We start from the raw sequence: 23452 nt of genomic DNA on the forward strand, positions 1-23452 counted from the left end.
ATCATCACCCCACACGCCATTTAAAGAACAAAAGGATAGATTTCGCTCCTTGTAACAAACCAATTATGTCAAAGAAGCTTCTTTTTAACAATTTAGAACGATTTCTAAGACGGATTAACTCTCCGCTTACGCGTTAATAGCGCGAAATATATCGCGCGTTAATTGTCCCAAAGTGGCCAAAATGACAATCTTTGAACCCCAATAACTTTACGAAAAATGATCACAGGTGAAATATTTTTTCAAACTTGAGCTCAGAACATCAATACTTTTCGAATGATATTTTAAAATTCCGTCAAAAATGGCTAGTTAAAAAGTCGAAATTTGTCTGAAGAAAAAAAAACACACCCCGAGCACAAATATTCCGTTACTTTCGCACCAAAAGTCGAAACAACAAGCCATAATTGATCCAACTGTCGCTTTATTTATATGAAATAGTTTTTGCGAAAAAATAATGAAAACTTGAAAAATTTGGACAAAATCAAAGTGTAAAATTTTGATTCGTACGAAATTAATACGACCGATTAGTTAAACCCAATTCAGATCGAAACGAATTTGTTGTGCGGGATAATTAGCCACGCAAAATTAACTCGCGTTAAGCTCTCAGCACGATGAACGTTACGCTCTCTTCTCTTCAAAGCGCGCATAACTTTGTCCCGAATATGGCCAATTTGGCAATTTTCTAGTCCCAGGTCCTCACAAAGATAATCAGAGGTAAAACATCTTTTTAACTTTGAACTAAGGAAGTTAACATCTTCAATGGGGTATGAGAAATTGTTATAGAAAACTATGAGTTCGATCAGCAAAAATTGATGAGTAAATAAAAAAAATTACACAACCATTAATATTCCGTTTTCTTCAAAAGTCGGAAAAATTACTATAGAGTGCCTTTTCTGATAAACAAAATTGCTGTGTATCTTGCAGTTGACCTGATACTGTTTGATTAGATAAATCTAATATGAAAAATGACGTAAATAGTTGGGAAGATCGGAAGTTCGAAACGCACGGAAGTTCTTCGCCAAAATGTCCAGAGGGATTTTACTAGGGAAATTTTACTTGCATCTGCTGCATTGACGGTGGAGAACCTCTGTAGTATCTAAAAACCTGAGAAAAAAAACATAAAAATTTGGGTGTTTCGTTGAGTGTATATTTTGTTTTGAAACTCGAAATATTTTTCTCGATATAAGCGAAACTCCAGATGTACGTTTTTCAAATCTTTGTACAGACCATTTTTAATATCCCACATCACTTAACTAAACGGGACTTCAGAGAAGTACAAAATTTTGTAGTATGCGAACCTATGATAACGAATTTCTTTTCCAGTAATAAACTAAAACTCATAGTATTATAGGAAATCATGGTTTTCGTGGTAGAAAAAAACTCAGTAATTACAAAACTATTTTCTAAAACTCCGTTTCTAAAACAACTTATCTTTACAATCAGTACTTTGAGTTTTTTCATAACTGAATTTGTTTTGTTATTTTGGTATAGAAAAATTGGTTTCATGTCTCGCATGCCTTTAGTTTTTCTATGCTCAAAAACATAGAAAAAATTGAGAGTCAAGAAAGTGTATTAACAGTTCAATAACGTAACAAATTACAAAGCATTTTGCAGATTAAAATGTTTTGGTTTCAAGACGCACGTGCCTCTAAAATGTTTTCTCTAGACAAATGATTGAGCTCAATAGAAACATGTATAATTTTGATGTTTTCATTTATGCTAGCGTTTTGTTTGTGAGGTAAAACAAAACAAGCTGAATTTATTCAAAAACTGCCCTGATTTAACTACTGTTTTATATTTCTACAGTTCTTCTTTCAATCTCTCATTTTACGTTACGAAAAAGTTCGGGTCTTGAGCATCAAATTTTGTAATTTGAAAGCTTCAATTTCCAACTAGAAATATATAGCCAGGAGACAGTATGAGCAACCCTTGCTGTATTTGTTTGGAGACTCATGAGAGCCCAAAAGCTTTACTTTGTGGTCACTCGTATTGCTCAGGCCCAAAAAATTGTCTGCGTAAAGTTCTAACCAGTGACCCTAGATGCTGTTCAATATGTCGAGAACCGATTGCTGACATCTTCATAAGCGAAAACGACTTGTCGGTCAATCACGATTCGAAAGCCGCAATTGAGGTAACTCTCTAAAGGTATTTAATAATAAGTAAAAACTGAAGCTTCCAAGCGTACAAGGACGGCTTTCTCGATATAAAATGATCATTGGTCATTTTATGTTTTACGTGAAAAAGGAAACATAATAACTTCAATTTATTTTAGGAAAGTTTTTGATTTCAATTTATATTATCATAAGAAGCTGTTAGAAAGAAAGCAGTTTAACTTAACTTTAACTTAATTAGTAGTGACTCCACTGACCAGTTTTCATGACAACTGTGACATCAAAAATTGAAACTTTTGACAATTGCAGAAGTGTAGCTTACGTTAGAAGAAGAAAAGAAGGATACATTTTGAGTGTCTTTTTTCTAATAGTTGAAATATCAAAAACATTACAATTGAGCTCGTCCTAATTTTTTTACTTAGAAGTAAAGGCAAAATTTTTATCGGGTCCCAACTGAACATTAAAATCTGCTAGAGGTTTTAGAATTGAAGTGAGTACAAAGTGCTCAAGATGATCGGAAAGAACAGTAGATTATCTTGGTTGAAAATATCAAAAAAAGGTTTGGTAGAAACTAATTAAAGAAACTATTTTATTCAGACAAATTTTGGGCTCTTTTCCAGTTTCCCCCCTTTCAAAAAACGAGTTATATATTTGTATTACGTGTTATTACGGCTAAATGCGTGATCTTACGCTGTAAAGTATGAAGAACAAATCTGTTCAGAATTGTCGGTTTGTCCACCACGCCAAATTTCATTGCATTGTTAACGTTCATTGCATTGTTAAAAAGTCTATTTCACAACGTTAAATAGACTTTTCAAAATTGAATTTGAAAGGGGGGAAACTGGAAAAGGGCCAAATTTTGCAGTTTTATGGTATCATGATTGTATTACTCTTGCAGTTTCTTCTCAAAATCTTCCCAAGTTTTTTATTGTTCCGACTTTTGATACGAAAGTAACGGAATATTTGTGCTCGGTTGGTTTTTTTTACTTCAGACAAATTTCGACTTTTTAATTAGCCAATTTTGACGGAATTTTTTTTATTATTCAAAAGGTATTGTTGTCCTGAGCTTAAATTTGAAAAGATATTTTACCTGTGATCATTTTTCATAAAGTTACGAGGGTTTAAAGATTGTCATTTTGGCCAATTTGGGACAATTAACGCGCGATAAATTTCGCGCTATTAACGCGTAAGCGAGATTTAATCCGCCTTAGAAATTGTTCCAAATTGGTTCAAAGAAGCTTAGATACTATAATTGATTTGTTAATAGGCGCAAAATCTATCACTTTGTACTTGATATGACGTGTGGGGGGATGTTTTTACATAAAATCTCGAATTTTTTCAAAAATTTTTTAAATTTTTTTATTACATTGAAATTTTTCATCTTATTAATGCTCCATTGACCTTGAAAGGCAGTCGGAACTTTCAGGGCTCCGCCCTGATACGAGCAGTCTTAATTTATTTTTAAAGCTAATTTTTTGAGCGAAATTGTATTTGCACACTTTTTGTAAAATAGATGAAATTTAAAGCTCGTTGTTGAGTGATTATATATTCGGCTTTTGACCTTATAGTCGTCGTGGCTTAGTACGCAGTTATAAAACTACCTTCTTAAAAGTGGCTACTTTTTTCAGGCATCACAACAGAGCACATCATGTGCAGACAACCAAGCTGGACAGGATGTTTGCAGTGTTCACAAAAAAGCGAAGAAAGTCTACTGCAACAACTGCTCGATCTCTATTTGCGAAGATTGTTGGAACCAAAGCCATCTAGAGCACTTCGTTGTTCCGATCAACTCGTTACTCAAAGACTCAACTACAGCATCAAACGAATCGTGGAAGCAAGTTGAACAGTATCAAAATAATTACAAGCGATTGGTGACAAACTCTGTTGATCTAAACGAGGAAATTGTCTCTACTATGGAAATAATCGAAAAGTTAACGGAACTGAAAAACAAAATGCAAAACGCACAGAATGTTCAAAATTTCCATACATTCGAGAAGAAGTCTTTAGAGGAACTGAATGAACAGAAAAAAGTGGTGGATCATATCAAATCAGGCATTTCAGAAATGTCCAACTCGTGCACTGCAGTTGAAAACAGTCTGAACAAAGCGATTGACACTTTCAGTCAAAGCAAAATTACGGGAAGTTCTCAGTTCACAAGAGCCTTGACCGGAAAAGCAACAGCGATCGGTGTTGAAACTTGGCAGCTGAGAGATATTCGTAAAGGCAGTGCAACCACTTTCAAGTTTAGCATACAGCAATCTAAGTTTTCTTCGCAAACTCAAGAAGTATTTGCGCTTGACGACGCTAGCGACGGAATTTTGGTTCTCAAAGTTCAAGGAGAATCTATTGCAATGGACCGTCGTATGCGACTGTCATTTCGAGGTGCTCGAGGTAATTCAATTTGGCTTTTCTCAAATTTTGCTGTGTTTACTTTGAATCACGAGAAAATTTTTAAAAAAAGAAAAGGGATACTTGCGCTAAGTTTTGTAAGTACTGTAGGTGTAGGGGTCAAACAATTTAAATCGCAGAGGCCTGTTCATTGGCTCTATCTATGATCTAAAAATTAATTGTCTAACGTTTTTTAACTAGTACATTATCTAGTTTTGCTCCGCTCGATTTTGCCCAACTTCTTAGGACAACAAAAGAAAACGATGTACCCTGATCAATTTACAGTATAAAAAACTCATATGAAGTTGTGTTTTCCAGTATACTCTTTGAAAGAATTGGTTGAATTACTTCTTGGTGTTTCATTTTTGAAAACCAATATTTTTTTTTGCAAAAGAAAGCAAAAACTATGAGAAAACTGAAAAAAGTCTGTCGTACCTTTTCTATCTATGGCTAAAAATTTTTGATGGCGGCATTTACTTCATTGCAAAAACTTAATCGATAAATATAACTGTAGTAGAGAGTATGCGTGTATGAGTGTAAACAGCGTATGCAAAACCCCATTGTGTTATGGGGCCTTAGCTCACAGAGCTTACAGCTCTACAGAAAGTTCAAAAAATCTTCAAATGTAACTGCATTTACGATTTGTTTTCGAGACTGTTTGCCTGCGAAAGGCGCTTAAACCAGAAATACACTCGTTTAAACTAAACACAAAACACACAGAAAGTACACTGAAAAAACTAAGCAAAAACTAAGACCAATGTGTTAACATTTTGTGACTAGCTACTTATTGAAACTTACCTTAGAGAACTTTTTTTAAATTCATGAGTTAAAAAAAAAGTTCTCTAAGGTAAGTTCCAATAAGTAGCTAGTCACAAAATGTCACAAATTTTCACATAGACGCTTAAGCAGTGTTTGTGAATTAAAAGCGTCACCCTGAAACCAGCAGCCTCTTTACCGCGAAGAGAAACAAACCACGGATCAAGTAATTGCATAGGTTCTTTCAATCTTTGATTTAATTGATATTTTCGTGCAAGGCCTAAAATATAATGCAAGGCCTAAAAGCATTCAAAACAGTATCTAGATTTAGGAAGTGAATTGAAACTGGCTGGTGGTAGAAAAATAAGAAAGTCACTGTAATCAGAAGTTTTTATGGCTAGTTCTTTTTATAAAGTTGTTTTTTAGATAAATACACCACGTTATTTGTAAAAGTTCGTTCAAGTAAAATTGTTCTTGAAAACTCTGCTCATATTCTTTTGGTACCTTATCTGCTGTTTTTTCCACCGTGATAAGAAAACTATATGACGATCGTTAACACAACCCTGTGGTTTGAAATATTGTTTGGAGCCCCTATGTGGTTTTGGGATTAGGCTCTGGAGCACCCCTGTGTAGAACCCCATCTTTGGAGCACCCCATTTTTACTGAGAGGTTGCTACAAATTCCCTCTTCGCTATTCTTGTAGCTCCTGCTGTTTGTTACAGCCCATTTTTGATCCTATCTTTTTTGAAGGCAGCTGTAAAAATACTGAAACATTGTTCTTATTAAATTGAACTGATAACCCCCGGGTTGACAAAAAATGCCTACTTACTCTCGTTGAAGCGAACTTACGGCTGAAACATTAGATTCGCAAGTTCTACCCTAGTTTATTATTATCCCGAATAATGCTTATTTTGCTTTCTCAATGGTCGAATCACAGGGCTAGCCTAACTAAAACTATATGCTGAACACGTTGCTGTTAACTTGATTTAACACAAAATATAAGCTCTAACACTGATCCGTTATTTTAATTCCTCAACTTGAACATTAAAAATCTCTTTAACTTTTTTTCATTTTTAAGTAATTTGGCATAGTCCTTGGGGTCTACTTTCAGCATCGCTTAAGGCTCTTTTTCCCTCTTGTCGCGTCAATCTCTGTCGCATCTTAACTCTCGATCGCGTCATATCGCTATGATCACTCTGGGCGGATGAACTTGTGGCTCACCTTTTGCTCAAGATCTTAGATATTACACTGACTATCACCCAGCTGTTACGCTCATCCTGGCCACTGTCCTACAGATGCTAAGGGGAGGCACTTGATTTATCAATGATTAAGCGGCGTTACATCTCCAGTACTAGTTTACTGCTATTTTTTTTTGTTTGATTTGTGTGAAGAATGTAGGGGGTCAAAAATCTGAGCATCCAGTTTTTTTACTATCCCTTGGGTTATCTCGGTCAAATCCACCAACGCCAGAGAAACCGCTCAGGCAAACTTCGCAAGGAAGACCGACATCACCAGAATGTGTATGGCTCTAGCGCGAGTACTCACTGGCCCAAGATATCCATTGCTTCCGAATTGATTTGGGCTCCTGGGTCAAATGTAGGCTGTGTTTTTACCTGCGTTTCAAATGGAGGCTGCGTTTTTTTCTCTAGTACTCCGTCCACCGTGACTTTGGCACCATTACTCTTTTCGTTCTACAACTGTCCTCATCGTTGGTCTTCTCCAGAACTTCTTTCGTGTTTTAGTCAGCTTATGCTCAGCTCCGATTTTTTCTCTTTTCGTTTTCAAAGAACTCAAAAAAAAACTAGTGACCAGCTGCAAAACACTTCGGGTCTGTACTGAATAGCTTGCTCTTTCTGGATTGGATTTGTCTCAAGCGACGGCTTGCAACCCGCTTGGTCCGGTAACTAAGCCACGTAAAGCGCTTGGATGATAGCTTCATCTAGCTTGTGCGTTATATCCTTTTGGTTATAACTCATAGAGCAATTTTCAGATAGGGTACACCGTCTGCTCGTCATCTTATTTTTGGACGGATAGATTCGTGCAACTTCTTAGTCTTATAACGATCTTAATCTTACTCTTAAATCTCCTAGTCTCAATAGATCTAGTGTACACCGGTTTATGCGAGTTAGTTCTAGAATGAGAACAACTGTATTCTAAGTTTAATTCAAATTGCTCCGGTGTTGAAACTACAAGTATTTTCAGCACTTACAAATAAGTGGGTTGTTAGTTTGATAAAGTATGATTGGTTAGTATTTAATATTTTATAGAGATAAAGTATCATAATAATAACCAATGATAAAGACTAGTTTAGATCTGGTTCCACTTGAGGCAATGTTGAAGATAATTTTCGTTGCGAGCCGATAGCTTCTCCTTTTTCAGTCTCAACCTCGATGGCGCAGCTACGCTACCCAGCAGGGACGTCCTTTTCTTGTCAGAGCATACTGGAGCCACCTGCGTAGTCTTTAACAACGTCGGTAGTTCCTACATAAAGGCTTGCGGTGATATATCCATCCACCATTGTTTGTCCAACTGTCGTCTTTAGGTGACCTTTGTATGGCCTTGCATACTTTTTCAGGCGCGAGTACACGACTCTGAGCCACCTCGTTTCTGATAAGACTAGTCCATGTTTTAGTCCATGTCCAGAATACTGGTCCTCGTATAATCCGACATTGCAAGCATCCGTAACTGTCCCGGAAGGTCTGCTAATCACAGACTGACACCAGCGCGATCGTTGCGTGCCTTCATCTCCACATCTCCAGCAGCACACAAGGCGCTGATCTGCACGTATGCACTGAGGCTTGATAAAGTTGATGTAACAGAAGTTTGATGTAAGCAAAAATTCGAATGTCATAAATGATTGTTGGTAAGTAGTCAGTTTATTCAACTGACATAGGCGTGTTTAAATCATTGGTCTAATCTAAAAGCTCTATTTTTGCTCTTTTTTAGTGTTTTTTTTCGGTTTTGCACGAATGGGTTTGCCCGAACTCCTTAGTAAAACGTTAATGGCAAGCTACTAATAATGGCTATCATTTGTCAGTCTAATAGGATAGAGTGTATTACAATTAAACATAGTGTGCCCAGTTTAATCTCCATGCAACCAAAAAGCTTATCAATCCCAGATATATTGAGTCATTGAGAGAAGTAGGCTAAACTGATAATAAAAAAAACGTTCCGAAAAGAAAAAAGTAATTAATTAATAAAGGCTGGAAGAAAGTATTTACTCTTTTGAGCCATTGGTTTGATTTACTTTGTAATTATGAGCTGGACATTTTTACTACATTGTGAAAATATTTCTAGGAAAAACTGCTTAAATCGAGGCAAAACCAGGCAAACTTTCCTTGTGCGCTTCTTTATCATTTTGAAAAAAATCACTTCAAAAACTGTTTACAGAAAACAAACGAAAAGGTTTTTCTATTTCTGAGCCTAATTTTTTGCTGCTGCAGTTTTTAGAACGGAATCGAATATTTATGATTCACCAAATTGAATTTAAACAAACTCCTCATCATTTCACGAAAAATGTTCACAGGGAACCTACTTGATAATCAGAACACTTTAGAGTTGACTATAGATTCGAGTTTTTCATGATTTTAGCTTCCTATGACAAAAAAGGGAGTTACGCGTATCAAGGTGACGCTTTGAATGATCTTGTTTTTCAAAGATTTCTTTTTAGATTAGTGTTAAGTGAAAAAACTGATTATTTCTTTAAAGATCATCCCTCCACACACTGTTTATATTAATTATTGGTGTATTGAGCGTAAAATAACGTGTTAGATAGAAAAATAAGCCTCTCTCAAATTCAGTTGAAAGCCTGCCTAACAATTGTTTACGACTTAAATGCACGCGGTATTTAAAACCCAAACAGCCAGTTAGAAAAAAAAAGTTTTCAGCTTAAAGAATTTATAAAAATTAAATGAGATGAAAAATCTTGCAAGTAAACACAGGCTAGTTGAGAACTAAGTCAAAATTGCATTGGAGTAAAAAATAAGACAGCCAACAAATATCTAATATAAAATTTAAACAAGACTGCTCGTATCAGGGCAAAGCCCTGAATGTTCCGACTGCCTTTTAAGGTTTATCGAGCAGTAATAATATTAAAAAATTCAATGAAAAAAAATAAATTGAAATTTTGGAATTTAGAAATTTTTTAAACGAAAATCATCCCCCACACGCCATTTAAAGTAAAAAAGGATAGATTTCGCTCCTTGTAACAAACCAATTATGTCAGTGAAGCTTCTTTTTAACAATTTGGAACGATTTCTAAGACGGATTAACTCTCCGCTTACGAAATATCGCGCGTTAATTGTCTCAAATTGGCCAAAATTGCAATCTTTAAATCCCCGTAACTTTACGTAAATGATCACAAGTAAAATATTTTTTCAAATTTGAGCTCAAGACAACAATACCTTTCGAATGATATAAAAAATTGCCGTCAAAAATGGCTAGTTAAAAAGTCGAAATTTCTCTGAAGAAAAAAAAACCCACCCCGAGCACAAATATTCCGTTACTTTCGTATCGAAAGTCGGAACAACAAGACTGCTGGGATCAGGGCAAAGCCCTGAAGGTTTTGACTGCCTTTTACCGTTTATGGAGCAGTAATAACATAAACAACATAGAAAATTAAATGAAATAAAATAAATGAAATTTTTTTTTCTAAAATTAGAAAATTTTTCGATGAAAATCATCCCCCCACACGCCATATAAAGTAAAAAAAAACAATAGATTTCGCTCCTTGTAACAAATCAATTATGGCAAATTGGCTTCTTTCAACCAGTTTGGAACGATTTCTAAGACGGATTAAACTTCCGCTCTTGCGTTAATGGCGCGAATTATATCGCGCGTTAATTGTCCCAAATTGGTCAAAATGGCCAAAATGGCAATCTTTAAACCCTCATAAATTACGAAAAATGATCACAGGTGAAATATCTTTTCAAATTTAACCAAACTATCAATCGAAGATTTTTGAAATACTTCATCATTGCTTCGGTCTTCCGAGACTATAAACTCCAGTTTTAGGCGGCTATTTCATACTAAAGATCCATAGGATGGGTAGAAAACGGTATCAATCCCGGTTTTCTGGGTATCAGGGGGTTTCAATCCCAACTTTCTGGCTATCAGGAGCTCTAGTGGGTTGATCAACCACCTCCGGGCAGCAAGGAAAAGATATTTCTTTTCCCTTTAGAAAAAACGAACTTCCATGTCACAAGTCTATCATGATTAGCTTTTTTCTGGTTTTTTTTTAAAGATTTAGTTAGATTGCTATTAATAACCCAGCTATTATAATTAAGTTTAACCCATGATACATTTTCTTAAGTGCAAGTTAAGTGGTCCACTCCCAGTTGAAAGGGCTATGCCTGGGCAACAGACTACTCTCCGGTTTCTTTGCTTTCTTGTGGCTTAAACAACCCTAAATGTTAATCAAATTTCAAGCAAAGCTTACAAGTGGTCAGTTTTCTGGATTATGGGTGAGTGTCCTATGGGTGTCATACCTGTCAGTTTTCATCCATATCCAATCCTTCTTCTCGATTTATCCCACTTTCAAGATCCATTGTTGCTTTTCCCGGAAAAGAGTACAAAAACCGGAAGTAGTCACCGGAGGCATTTTGTGTACAACGTGTCTTTTTAGGGTCTTTTACCGCGCTAAGACCAAAATCGCCCCCATTCGAAAAATTCCGTACGTTTCCGTTTTTTGGTGTAAGGGGTGTTTTGCTCATGTGCTAATATTTTTTGAATTAACAACCGGGTTTGATTCAAACTTTATGATTTAGCTGCTACCTGCTATGTATCAAAAGTTTTCCTCACTACTTCTAACTGAGGCAATCGTTTTTGAAGGCAGCTGTAAAAATATTGAAAAATTGTTCTTTTTAAATTGAACTGATAACCCCCGGGTTGATAAAAAAATGCCTACTTACTCTTGTTGAAGCGAACTTACGGCTAAAACATTAGATTCGCAAGTTCTACATGCTTACCTCCTAGTTTATTATTATCCCGAATAATGCTTATTTTTCTTTCTAAATTGTCGAATCACAGAGCTAGCCTAACAAAAACTATATGCTGATCACGTTGCTGTTAACTTGATCTAACACAAAATTTAAGCTCTAACACTGATCCGTAATTTTAGTTCCTCAACTTGAACAATAAAAATCTTTTTTAATTTTTAAGTAATTTGGCATAGTCCTTGGGGTCTACTTTCAGCATCGCTTACGGCTCTTTTTCCCTCTTGTCGCGTCAATCTCTGTCGCATCTTAACTCTCGATCGTATCATCTCGCTATGATCACTCTGGGCGGATGAACTTGTGGCTCACTTTTGCTCAAGAGCTTAGATATTACACTGACTATCACCCAGCTGTTACGCTCATCCTGACCACTGTCCTACAGATGCTAAGGGGGGTGGGGGAGGCACTTGATTTATCAATCATTAGGCGGCGTTACATCTCCAGTACTAGTTTACTGCTGTTTTTTTTCTGTGTGATTTGTGTGAAGAATGTAGGGGGTCAAAAATCTGAGCATCCAGTTTTTTTTACTATCCCTTGGGTTATCTCGGTCAAATCCATCAACACCAGAGAAACCGCTCAGGCAAACTTCGCAAGGAAGACCTACATCACCAGAATGTGTCTGGCTCTAGCGTGGGTACTCACTGGCCCAAGATGTTCATTGCTTCCGAATTGATTTGCGCTCCTGGGTCAAATATAGGCTGTGTTTTTACCTGTATTTCAAATGGAGGCTGCGTTTCCTTTCTCTAGTACTACATCCACCGTGACTTAGGCACCATTACTTTTTTCGTTCTACAACTGTCCTCATGGTTGGTCTTCTCCAGAACTTCTTTCGTGTTTTAGTCAGCTTCTGCTCAGCTCCGATTTTTTCTCTTTTCATTTTCAAAGAACTCAAAAAAAAACTAGCGACCAGCTGCAAAACACTTCGGGTCTGTACTGAATAGCTTGCTCTTTCTGTATTGGATTTGTCTCAAGCGACGGCTTGCAACCCGCTTGGTCCGGTAACTAAGCCACGTAAAGCGCTTGGATGATAGCTTCATCTAGCTTGTGAGTTATATCCTTTTGGTTATAACTCATAGAGCAATTTCAGATAGGGTACACCGTCTGCTCGTCATCTTATTTTTGGACGGATAGATTCGTGCAACTTCTTTGTCTAATACCGATCCTAATCTTACTCTTATATCTACTAGTCTCAGGGTGCTTAACTAGTCTCTGCTAGGCTCAATAGATCTAGAGTATACTGGTTTTATTGCGGCTGCTGAAGTTCTCTTGGAGAGTTAACTAATTTCTAAGTTAAATTGAAATCTCTCTGGTGCTGAAATTAAAAGTAATTTCAGCACTTACAAAGCAGTGGGTTGTTAGTTTGATGAAGTATGATTGGTTAGTTTTTAAAATTTTATAGAGATAAAGTATCATAATAATAACCAATGATAAAGACTAGTTTAGATCTGGTTCCACTTGAGGCAATGTTGAAGATAATTTTCGTTGCGAGCCGATAGCTTCTCCTTTTTCAGTCTCAACCTCGATGGCGCAGCTACGCTACCCAGCAGGGACGTCCTTTTCTTGTCAGAGCATACTCGAGCACCTGCGTAGTCTTTAACAACGTCGGTAGTTCCTACATAAAGGCTTGCGGTGATATATCCATCCACCATTGTTTGTCCAACTGTCGTCTCTAGGTGACCTTTGTATGACCTTGCATACTTTTTCAGGCGCGAGTACACGACTCTGAGCCACCTCGTTTCTGATAAGACTAGTCCATGTTTTGGTCCATGTCCAGAATACTGGTCCTCGTATAATCCGACATTGCAAGCATCCGTAACTGTCCCGGAAGGTCTGCTAATCACAGACTGACACCAGCGCGATCGTTGCGTGCCTTCATCTCCAGCTGCACACAAGGCGCTGACCTGCACGTATTCACTGAGGCTTGATAAAGTTGATGTAACAGAAGTTTGATGTCAGCAAAAATTCGAATGTCATAAATGATTGTTGGTAAGTAGTCAGTTTATTCAACTGACATAGCCGTGTTTAAATGTTTGGTCTAATCTAAAAGCTCTATTTTTGCTCATTTTTAGTGTTTTTTTCCGGTTTTGCACGAATGGGTTTGCCCGAACTCCTTAGTAAAACGTTAATGGCAAGCTACTAATAATGGCTATCATTTGTCAGTCTAATAGGATAGATTGTATTACAATTAAACATGGTGTGCCCAGTTTAATCTCCGTGCAACCAAAAAGCTTATCAATCCCAGATATATTGAGTCATTGAGAGAAGTAGGTCGAACTGATAATAAAAAAAACGTTCCGAAAAGAAAAAAGTAATTAATTTAAAAAAGGCTGGAAGAAAGTATTTACTCTTTTGAGCCATTGGTTTGATTTACTTTGTAATTATGAGCTGGACATTTTTACTACATTGTGAAAATAATTCTAGGAAAAACTGCTTAAATCGAGGCAAAACCAGGCAAACTTTCCTTGTGCGCTTCTTTATCATTTTGAAAAAAATCACTTCAAAAACTGTTTACAGAAAACAGACGAAAAGGTTTTTCTATTTCTGAGCCTAATTTTTTGCTGGTGCAGTTTTTAGAACGGAATCGAATTTTTTTGATTCACCAAATAGAATATAAACAAACTCCTCATCATTTCACGAAAAATGTTCACAGGTTACCTACTTGATAATCAGAACACTTTGGAGTTGACTATAGATTCGAGTTTTTCATTATTTTAGCTTCCTATGACAACAAAGGGAGTTACGCGTTTCAAGGTGACGCTTTGAATGATCTTGTTTTTCAAAGATTTCTTTTTATATTAGTGTAAAGTGAAAAAACTGATTATTTCTTTAAAGATCATCCCTCCACACACTGTTTTTATTAATTATTGGTGTATTGAGCGTAAAATAACGTGTTAGATAGAAAAATAAGCCTCTCTCAAATTCAGTTGAAAGCCTGCCTAACAATTGCTTACGACTTAAATGCACGCGGTAAACCCAAACAGACAGTTAGAAAAAAAAGTTTTCAGCTTAAAGAATTTATAAAAATTAAATGAGATGAAAAATCTTGCAAGTAAACATAGGCTAGTTGAGAACTAAGTCAAAATTGCATTGGAGAAAAAAATAAGACAACCAACAAATATCTAATGGGGGCCACTTTCTTCAAAATCGAAGCAACCAAAATGAAAGATCTGGAAATGCATAGTTTATACAGTTGCAATTGATACAAATATCTTTGATTAATAAATTGAGACTGCTACCTTCTCCTTTTTGCCATTTCCTGCAGATCATGCAGTTTGTTCTAGTCTCAGTTTCGATCCTACTTTTTTGAAGTCAAACTAATGTTCTCAGTTGAATCAGCTAATTTTTTCCGTTGCATTTTAAATTTTTTGTGCTTTATGCTTTGTTTTAACCCAATTCGTTCCCTTTTTTGAAACTTTATTAAAGGCGTATAAACTGTGTTCTATTGCCTTATCTTTCTTAGCGTAATCGTCTACCTAAGGATTCGTTTTTTTCTTATCCCATATTATGTTATGTGTATCTATTTGATATTGATTTTAGTAGGAGTATTTTTTGTCTCAATAAGTCTTGACATTGTATTTGGTACCTATTAAGCATCATCTGAAACTATATGGTTTCACGTGACGTTAAGTTACTGACTCTAATTATCAAGTTAAAGATAGGTATTTATCAAGAAGTTAGGAAAATTCCAGGTCGAATCTCACCTCAATTCCAATTGATGTCTAACCAAACTATCAATCGAAGATTTTTGAATTACTTCGTCATTGCTTCGGTCTTCCGAGACTATAAACTCCAGTTTTAGGCGGCTATTTCATACTAAAGATCCATAAGATGGGTAGAAAACGGTATCAATCCCGACTTTCTGGGTATCAGTGGGTTTCAATCCCAACTTTCTGGCTATCAGGAGCTCTAGTGGGTTGATCAACCACCCCCGGGCAGCAAGGAAAAGATCTTTCCGTTCCTTTTAGAAAAAACGAACTTCCATGTCACACTTCTATCGTGATTGGCTTTTTCTGGATTTTTCTAAAAGATTTAGTTAGATTGCCATTAATAACCCAGCTATTATAGTTAAGTGTAACCCATGATAAATTTTCTAAAGTGCAAGTTAAGTGGTCCACTCCCAGTTGAAAGGGGAACAGACTACTCTCCGGTTTCTTTGCTTTCTTGTGGCTTAAACAACCCTAAATGTTAATCAAATTTCAAGCAAAGCTTACAAATGGTCAGTTTTTTGAATTATGGGTCCTATGGGTGTCATACCTGTCAGTTTTCATCCATATCCGATCCGTCTTCTCGATTTATCCAACTTTCAAGATCCATTGTTGCTTTTCCCGGAAAGGACTATAAAAACCGGAAGTAGGCACCGGAGGCATTTTGTGTACAACGTGTCTTTTTCGGCTTTGAAATATAGGGTCTTATACCGCACTAAGACCAAAATTTCCCCCATTCAAAAAATTGCGTACGTTTCCGTTTTTTGGTGTAAGTGGTGTTTTGCTCCACTTACATGATTTAGCTGCTACCTGCTATATATCAAAAGTTTTCCTCACTACTTCTAACTGAGGCTGAGACATGGCTTCCCGAGGTCGGGACCAAGGATCTCTGTGGTTCTAAACTGAAGCCTTCCCCAACTACGTCTATTGCATACTATCATTTGGTCCCATTCAGAAAGCTAGTTACTGAGTTCTCATAAAGCGAACTTCCGGGAACAGATATCACTCGGTTCATGGAGTCAGAGGGGTTCGGTCGGGTTTTCACATGCCTGGCTCAAATCATAAATATTTTTCGTCCTATGAATTTCGTAAAGTATCCAGTTTAGATCCTATTAAGGAATAAGATCATCCGACTCCTTACGCGCCTTCTGTTTTCGCGCAGGTGAGACTTAGTTTTTCGAGCTCCATCTTTTCCAAAACTGTCTACTTTTTTTACCATGTCTCTTGTTGGCTTTCGCTAAAGCTAAGCATGGATATAAACAGTAGAACCACCAATTTTCAACTTTTCCCCCTCCAAAAGGCTCCAAACAACGAGCACGGCATACTTGCTAAAATTAGGTGATAATTTAACGATTTCAACATCCAATAATTAGATTTTTAAGACAATGCATCGAATGAGTAAAAGTATCAAGTTAGAAACGATAGACGGAAACAATTTCTTGCTCAAACTTCTTCCCCAAAGTTTATTTGAGGAGGCAACGGAAATCTTTTAACTTAACCACCCGCATCCAGTTTCAAGCTAACAAACTGATTATAAATTAATTTTAATACCAGTTTTAAAAATATGATAAAAAATTATTTTAATCAATTAATAATTGTTTATAATCTTTCATTTTGAAATCAATATATTCAATTACAAAAAAATATTATCGATTATATTCGATTATTTTTTTCCGAATTAATAATTCATTTGTTTTGCAGAAAAAAAACCCATTAAAATCGATTATATATTTTAAAAATCCTTTCTGCTTGCCCATTTTGTCTTCGATCGTGCACATTAATTGCTTGTATTCGTAAACGTTGGCTCATGTGAAAAATGGGAAAACTGTTTTAACAGTTTTCAAATCAATTCAATATTATAACGTTTCTATTTTTTTTTCTTGATTTTAGTTGTTTCATGATCACATTTCAGATGAACCAAAGAGTGACAAGACATCTCACTTTTGAAGATTTTTGACAGAAAAAAGTATTGTAATCTGTTAAATGGATTATAATAGAATATAAGAAATTATAAGAGACTTTTGGAAAAAAAAATAATCAATTATAATTGATTATCATTTATTATAATGTCACGAAAAATGTTATCATTATAATATAGTATATATCGTTCACACATCTAAATTTGCGCTTGTAATTAATTATAATTTTAATAAAAGTAAAATTATATTTGCAATATAATCGATTATTTTCTCTTTTTACTGAAGGCGGGCACGTATATTTGTTGAAAATGAAAGTTACAAACAAATCAATTAATAAGGTTTGTTTGATTCATCTGGCTGGCTACCGATACTTCGACGGAATAGAATCGACTTTAAAAAAATGCTCAATTTCCCCCTGTGCACTATTTAAATACCCCCAGGCTTAATCATATACTTTTAAAAGATCAACAACGTGACTGAATTCCCAGCCTGAATTAGTATGCACTGTCCTCTCCGACAGTGAGTTCAATATGCTGAAAAATATATGCGCAATTGCTGTTATTCTAAATCTCAGGTTGAATAAGTTAATTTGATTATGTTCATTCAGTTCATGGATTTTCTAAATTTCAGCGCTAGCTTTGAGCGGAGGAGGCACTCTGTATGTCCATTCTCAAGAAAATAAAAGTAAAAGTGTGAGTGCGGTTGATAAAGAAAATGGAAGCGTAGTGAGGATTTTGAATACTTCGAAAGCAGACAAGGATAATAATTGGTTCTTTCACGCTCATGAAAATGTGTTACTGGTGGTAGAATGGAGACAGGATCTATACAAATCTGTGCATGTGTATGAAAATGAAGTTCAAAAAAGATCACTTCAACTTGAAATTTGTTTAAGTTTCAGGAACAGATCAGTTTTAAGCGGAAGAGACTATTTATTACTGCAATTAGACAAAGTCAGACTGGCAATACTCGATACAACCAGTCTGGATCTAAAGTGATTTTCAAATCAATCCAGTTGGATCAAATGACACATATCTTCTCGTTAGTGTGGGTAGCCAGAGGAGATGAGCAGAGTGGGGAAGGATATCTATTCGTATCAGGCCCGAGAGAAGATGCATTCACGTCTCATGTGTATGAGTTGAATGTGAAGAGTGTTGAGGATGGTGCTCTACTGAAACCACTGCAGATCCCATTCATGGACAATTATGGCTCTAGAAACATTTACTTCGGATGCGCAATGGGATCAGATGCCATTCTTTGTACAGATTTATGCGGCAAAAATGAGTCCGATTATGCTGATTTTCCAGTGAGTATTTTAAAACTGGAGAAAACCATCAATCAATGAAATCAGACCGAAAAAAAACAAATATTCAAGGGTATCAAATCTATTGTTCAGACCATTGAAAAAGGTGAGGAACTTTGTATTTGGATGTGTTTGAGTTTTTTCTTGTTTTCCACAAAAAAATCAGGTACTACAAAAATCAACGGGCTGGGTTGGATGATATATCATATTAAGGACCTTTCAATCGTAATTCGAACAAAAATTTTTATAGTGTCGAGAAACTTTTGATTTTTGCATAGTGCTAAGGCGTTCACTTTGGAATCGTCAGATCGTGTTTTCGATACCATGCCATGGCAATCATAGTGTGGGAAGACGAGATCTCACTTGACCTCTAGCTTCAGGGCTACCACAGCCTGACCAATTACGGTTGAAATAGTGGTACCACGTGAAAGTTCTGAATGCAAAAAAACGGCCTTGCTTCGCAAAAAAGAGGTTCTCTCCACAAAATTACACAGTCTGGAATGTGGGAGATCATACAAATGAACTATTGTCGGCATGCCTGTTAAGGCCTTCTGATAGCTCCTCTGCGATTGGCATAAACCCCATCATTATTATAATATCCAACGGGTGAGCAGGCTTTTATTAGCTTATTTATGCGTAAACTCAGCCTTTATGTAGTTTTCAGCGTCTTATTGGAAATTTTAGCGCCCTATTGGAGTTTTTATCTCCCTAAAAATTACCCTTTTTTTCACTGTTTTGCATGGTTTTTTTTTAAATTGCATGATTTGTTATGACTGTCAAGTATGTTATTTTTAGTTTTCCGTTCCGATCCTTTTATCACAGCTCGCAGGAAAAACGACTCTAAATTGAAAAAAAAAATTTTTTCTTCATATTTCTAAGACTATGGTTGCGGGATTCTGTGCTACTTGCACAGTAACCGGCTATCCTTGTAAATGATTATAAATTGTATCATGTATTTGGAATAAAATTACTGTATTTAGTTTTTATCAAAATCTATTTTGTACATATTTCAGAATTTATTATTTGTTATGCAAGCTTCTTTTGATAAGACAAACAAATATTGTCATCAACATTTTGTGCTTCAATTCAACTACATCTTCGAGCAGGGCGAATTTTAGCCCTTCCCCTATCTTCTTGCCCTAATCCTGCTGCCAGTTTGGCGTTACTCAGTAGAAGCTCAGGTGTGTTTGATTGGTTAACCAGTAGAGAGTAGTCGACAAAATTTGGTCGAATAGCTTCGATTAAGTCCACAACTGGAATGAAACTCTTGATATGTTATCACTAGATTTATAGCGTGTTTCTACTAAATAGCAGCGTATAACTACTAAAAAATGACATTGAAAAGCTTTTTCATCATTTTATAGAATACGGATAAAACCATCGATTGAGAAACAATAACAAATATTGATGGGCTAATGAGATATGAATATTAAGTCCAGCTTCAGTTTCATCTAAATCTCTTTCTGTGTTTTTCTAAGATATTTTTGAGTCGGAACTTCAGCTAGCGATTATAGCTGCGCAAGTTTTTTTTCGGCTCGTTCAAACAGCGTTGAAGACGTATTTATCAAGTGATCATTAGCTTGAAAAGGACAGATTAAAATTGCATTCATTTCCGTGTAATACAAAAAGTATAATAGTCGAACATCTCAACAACAAAAAATCAAAAAAAAACAATTTCTTTGAATTTTGCAACGGTTTTCACTGCCAGAAAAAATATCATCTAAGAACAGACTTTTTTTATGCTAACAGACATTTAAAATTATAGTCTCGCTGCTCTTCTGATTGCTCTTTGAACCGTCAAACTTTTTTAAACTTTGGTCTAAAGTTTCAAAAATAACAAGCATTGTAATTTGAATCTACAAACAAAACATTTGGAGCAATTTATATAAATTCCCGAATTCATTGCAAGGAAAGGCAGACTGAAAATTTCGCGCGTATTATTTATTTAGTTATTCGAAATGTGCCGAAACGTGCCAACAATTTTTTTCTACAGACTACAAAAAAGTGAAAGAAAACTAATTGCAGAAGTTGTTCCAAAAGAAAATCAGAGATTCTTTTTTAAAGTCAAAGATTCTTTTAAAAAGTCATTCTACTTTTTTTCAGTCTACTCTCAGTTTACTCCACCAGTTAAGCCTTGTTAACAAAATGACCAGTTTGCTGACTTTGAATGAAGTTTTTTTTGAGAATTATTTTTTGGATTATCATAATTGCATAGTTGACATTAAAATAAAATTAACAACAAGCAAGAAGCCGGGCTAATATAATTAGGTTAGTCTTAATTTTTCAAAATGTCAAAAAACTGTGCTTGCGTTATTTTTCTTCAGACAACTTTCTCACATTTTTGAGTTTCTTAATTCTTCTGAGATCTCCTGATGGCCTAAGCGCAAAAAAGACGTCTTCACTTGCGACTATTTTGAGATATTCAAATGCTCGCGAAAATTCTCGCTCTATTATTCCGGCTTCAAATATCTGCTTGAAACACCAAAAAACACATCCAAAAAAATTCTCTTTTTTTCGAAAATTAACCATGATTTGGTCAAAAACTCAATCGGACCTTTACAATTGCAGTTTTATTTTCCAGAGTTTTGCCCTGATACCATTTGTTTTTCTTTATATTGTCTGACATTTTACAGGCACCTTCACTCAGTCCAGATCAAAAAGGAAATCAATACATCGTCAAGAACTAAGAAATGATGTCACTGTTTTGCAAATTGTTAATTTTTATTTCACTTGCTGATTGTAAAAATTTCGTTCAGAGTATAGGTCCTGATCGTTTTGCTCAAAATTTTGGTCAACAAAACTTTTTCTGACAGTCGATTACAAATTTTGATCAGCCTCGCCGAAGACTTCGACACAAAATGATAAAGTTCAGAAACTTTTTGAAACGATCATAAGACATACAAACTATGAAAAAAATTTAAAAAGGCAGTGACTTGATTTATATAATGTATCATTTTCGCGTTATTAGCAGCAGATTAAGGAAGGTAACAAATTTGTGACAAAAAAGTCTGCATGATATGGAATTTTAGCCTTTCTCAAACACAATGAATCACTCTCCAATTATCAAAAACATATCACATCTTTACAGACTTTCAAGCACAACGTTGTGGAAATTACTTTCACAGAGCTGAAACTTTAGTAACGAAAGTAACGAAACTTTAGTGCTCGAGGTGATTTTTTAGACAATTTTCAATTTTTTAGCATTTCATTTCTGAAAGCATTTTTTCATCAATCAGTAACTATTTTGTCCTGAGCTTAAATTTGAATAAAGTATTTGACCTTTGATTATTTTTCGTAAAGTTATGAGGGTTCAAAGATTGCCAAATTGGCCAATTTGGAACAATTAACGAGCGACAAATTTTTGCGCTTAAAAGAAGCTTATTTGCCATAACTAATTTGTTTCTAGGAGCAAAACTTATCACTTTGTACTTATTATGGCTTGTGGGGGACGATTTTTGCAAAAAAAAATCTCAAAATAAAAAAAAATTCGTTTTACTTAGTTTAATTTTGTCATGTTATTACTGCTCCATAGACCTTAAAAGGCAGTCGGACCATTCAGGGCTTTGCACTGATACGAGCTGTCTTGTTTCTTTATTTTTTCTAATTTCAAATAAACTCTTCTCTATCTTTCTGCAGCCTAAAAAGATGTTCTGTTAATGGCTTATAGTTTCTTTTTAGTATAACTTCAGTCCAAGTATAATTTCAGTTCAATTCGAAATGGTTTTGAATAACAAGTGTAATTTTAGTCCAAGTATAGTTTCAGTTCGACGGAAACAGTTAACGTAACTGCGCACTTGATGTTACAGCAAACAATACTGCGTGCGTGAAACCTTGAACCTGTTAGTTTGCCTTTTAAGGTAACCTGTTACGTTTGATGGAAGAATAATACTTTTCTTAAACCCAAAACTGAGCTTAATTATTTTCAAAATCTTCCTCCTCGCGCATTGTAAAGTACAAAGAGATAAATTTTCAAGCAATTTTTGAGTTATAGGTAAATTCTGAAGTTCCCAAGCTCAAGATGGAATGATTTTTGAGCTAAATCAAAATACCGCTCTGGCTTATCTTCAAAAAAAAACGGACAAAACAATTTATTAGCGCAAAATTATCATCTCAAATTCGCGCACTAGTTTTCAATTCAAAACCCATTACTTCAGAAAATAGTCTCTGGTGATTTACCTGTCTAAGTTTGAGCTCAAGGCAGCAATATTTTTATACGGTAGAAAAACTTTGCCGAAAACGTTATGAAACAATTTCAAAAAAAAGTATATAATCTTTTTCTTTGAAAAGTGCAACCATTAATCCGAATTCTCAATTAGCTTCCTATTATGTTCCTTAAGACTTTAAAACAGCCAGCGTCGTAGCCGTCAAAATAGTTATCAATGTTCGACATCAATGCCCCTGGCCCTACGAAAAGCTAGACTAACTATTTTTAATTAAATAAAGTCAGATAAACAAAATATTATAGTTTTTTTTTGGGTAAGTGAGAGATATTTGAGCTCTAGGGCGTTTTACCCTAACAAATTTTTTAATTCCAATCAATGAAAAAAATCACACTTTCAGAAAAGTTTATCATACCCTGCGCACCAAACTAAAAACATATAACACTGCTGATCATTATATGTACAGGGAGTTAAAATGCAAATTTGCCGCTGTTCTTTGAAGAGTTTAGTGATGAAAATATATTCAAAATTCTTCCTCGATGTTTTTGATCAAAAATAACATACAGTCTGCAACAGTTTGACGCCCTGCGCACTAAACTAAAAAATATATTTCATCTGTGATCAGTTTTTCTACAGTAATTGGAAATTGCCTACAGCGGTTGGAGTTTGCGTAATGGAGTTTGGCCAGTTTAGAAATAACGATTTATCTCTGAAGACATTTAATTAAATGGTCAGAAACGCTTCGCTCTGACGCAGATTCAGTCATATCCTTTTTTTGTTATATGTCACCTTTTCAGAAAAAAAACAAATATTCAAGGGTATCAAATCTATTGTTCAGACCATTGAAAAAGGTGAGGAACTTTGTATTTGGATGTGTTTGAGTTTTTTCTTGTTTTCCACAAAAAAATCAGGTACTACAAAAATCAACGGGCTGGGTTGGATGATATATCATATTAAGGACCTTTCAATCGTAATTCGAACAAAAATTTTTATAGTGTCGAGAAACTTTTGATTTTTGCATAGTGCTAAGGCGTTCACTTTGGAATCGTCAGATCGTGTTTTCGATACCATGCCATGCTCAATTTCCCCCTGTGCACTATTTAAATACCCCCAGGCTTAATCAT

The 23452-nt window shown here is 35.4% G+C and overlaps 1 protein-coding gene across 2 annotated transcripts; it reads left to right on the forward strand.

Annotated features, from left to right (window-relative positions):
• Positions 1-1671: 1671 nt before the first annotated feature.
• On the forward strand, positions 1672-18851 carry LOC134855321 (tripartite motif-containing protein 2-like). 2 transcript variants are annotated; one of them, XM_063871817.1, is made up of 3 exons: positions 1672-2128; positions 3737-4499; positions 17499-18851. In XM_063871817.1, exons 1-3 carry the CDS (start codon positions 1916-1918, stop codon positions 17861-17863), a joined length of 1341 nt encoding a protein of 446 aa, XP_063727887.1. In that variant the 5' UTR covers positions 1672-1915; the 3' UTR covers positions 17864-18851. The 2 variants fall into 2 exon arrangements, with proteins under 2 accessions (XP_063727887.1, XP_063727888.1); XM_063871818.1 differs by having other exon boundaries at positions 18447-18851.
• Positions 18852-23452: the final 4601 nt, after the last annotated feature.

The sequence above is a fragment of the Symsagittifera roscoffensis genome, chromosome 10 (assembly GCF_963678635.1).
Source record: "Symsagittifera roscoffensis chromosome 10, txSymRosc1.1, whole genome shotgun sequence".
In the NCBI taxonomy this organism is placed as follows: Eukaryota; Metazoa; Xenacoelomorpha; order Acoela; family Convolutidae; genus Symsagittifera; species Symsagittifera roscoffensis.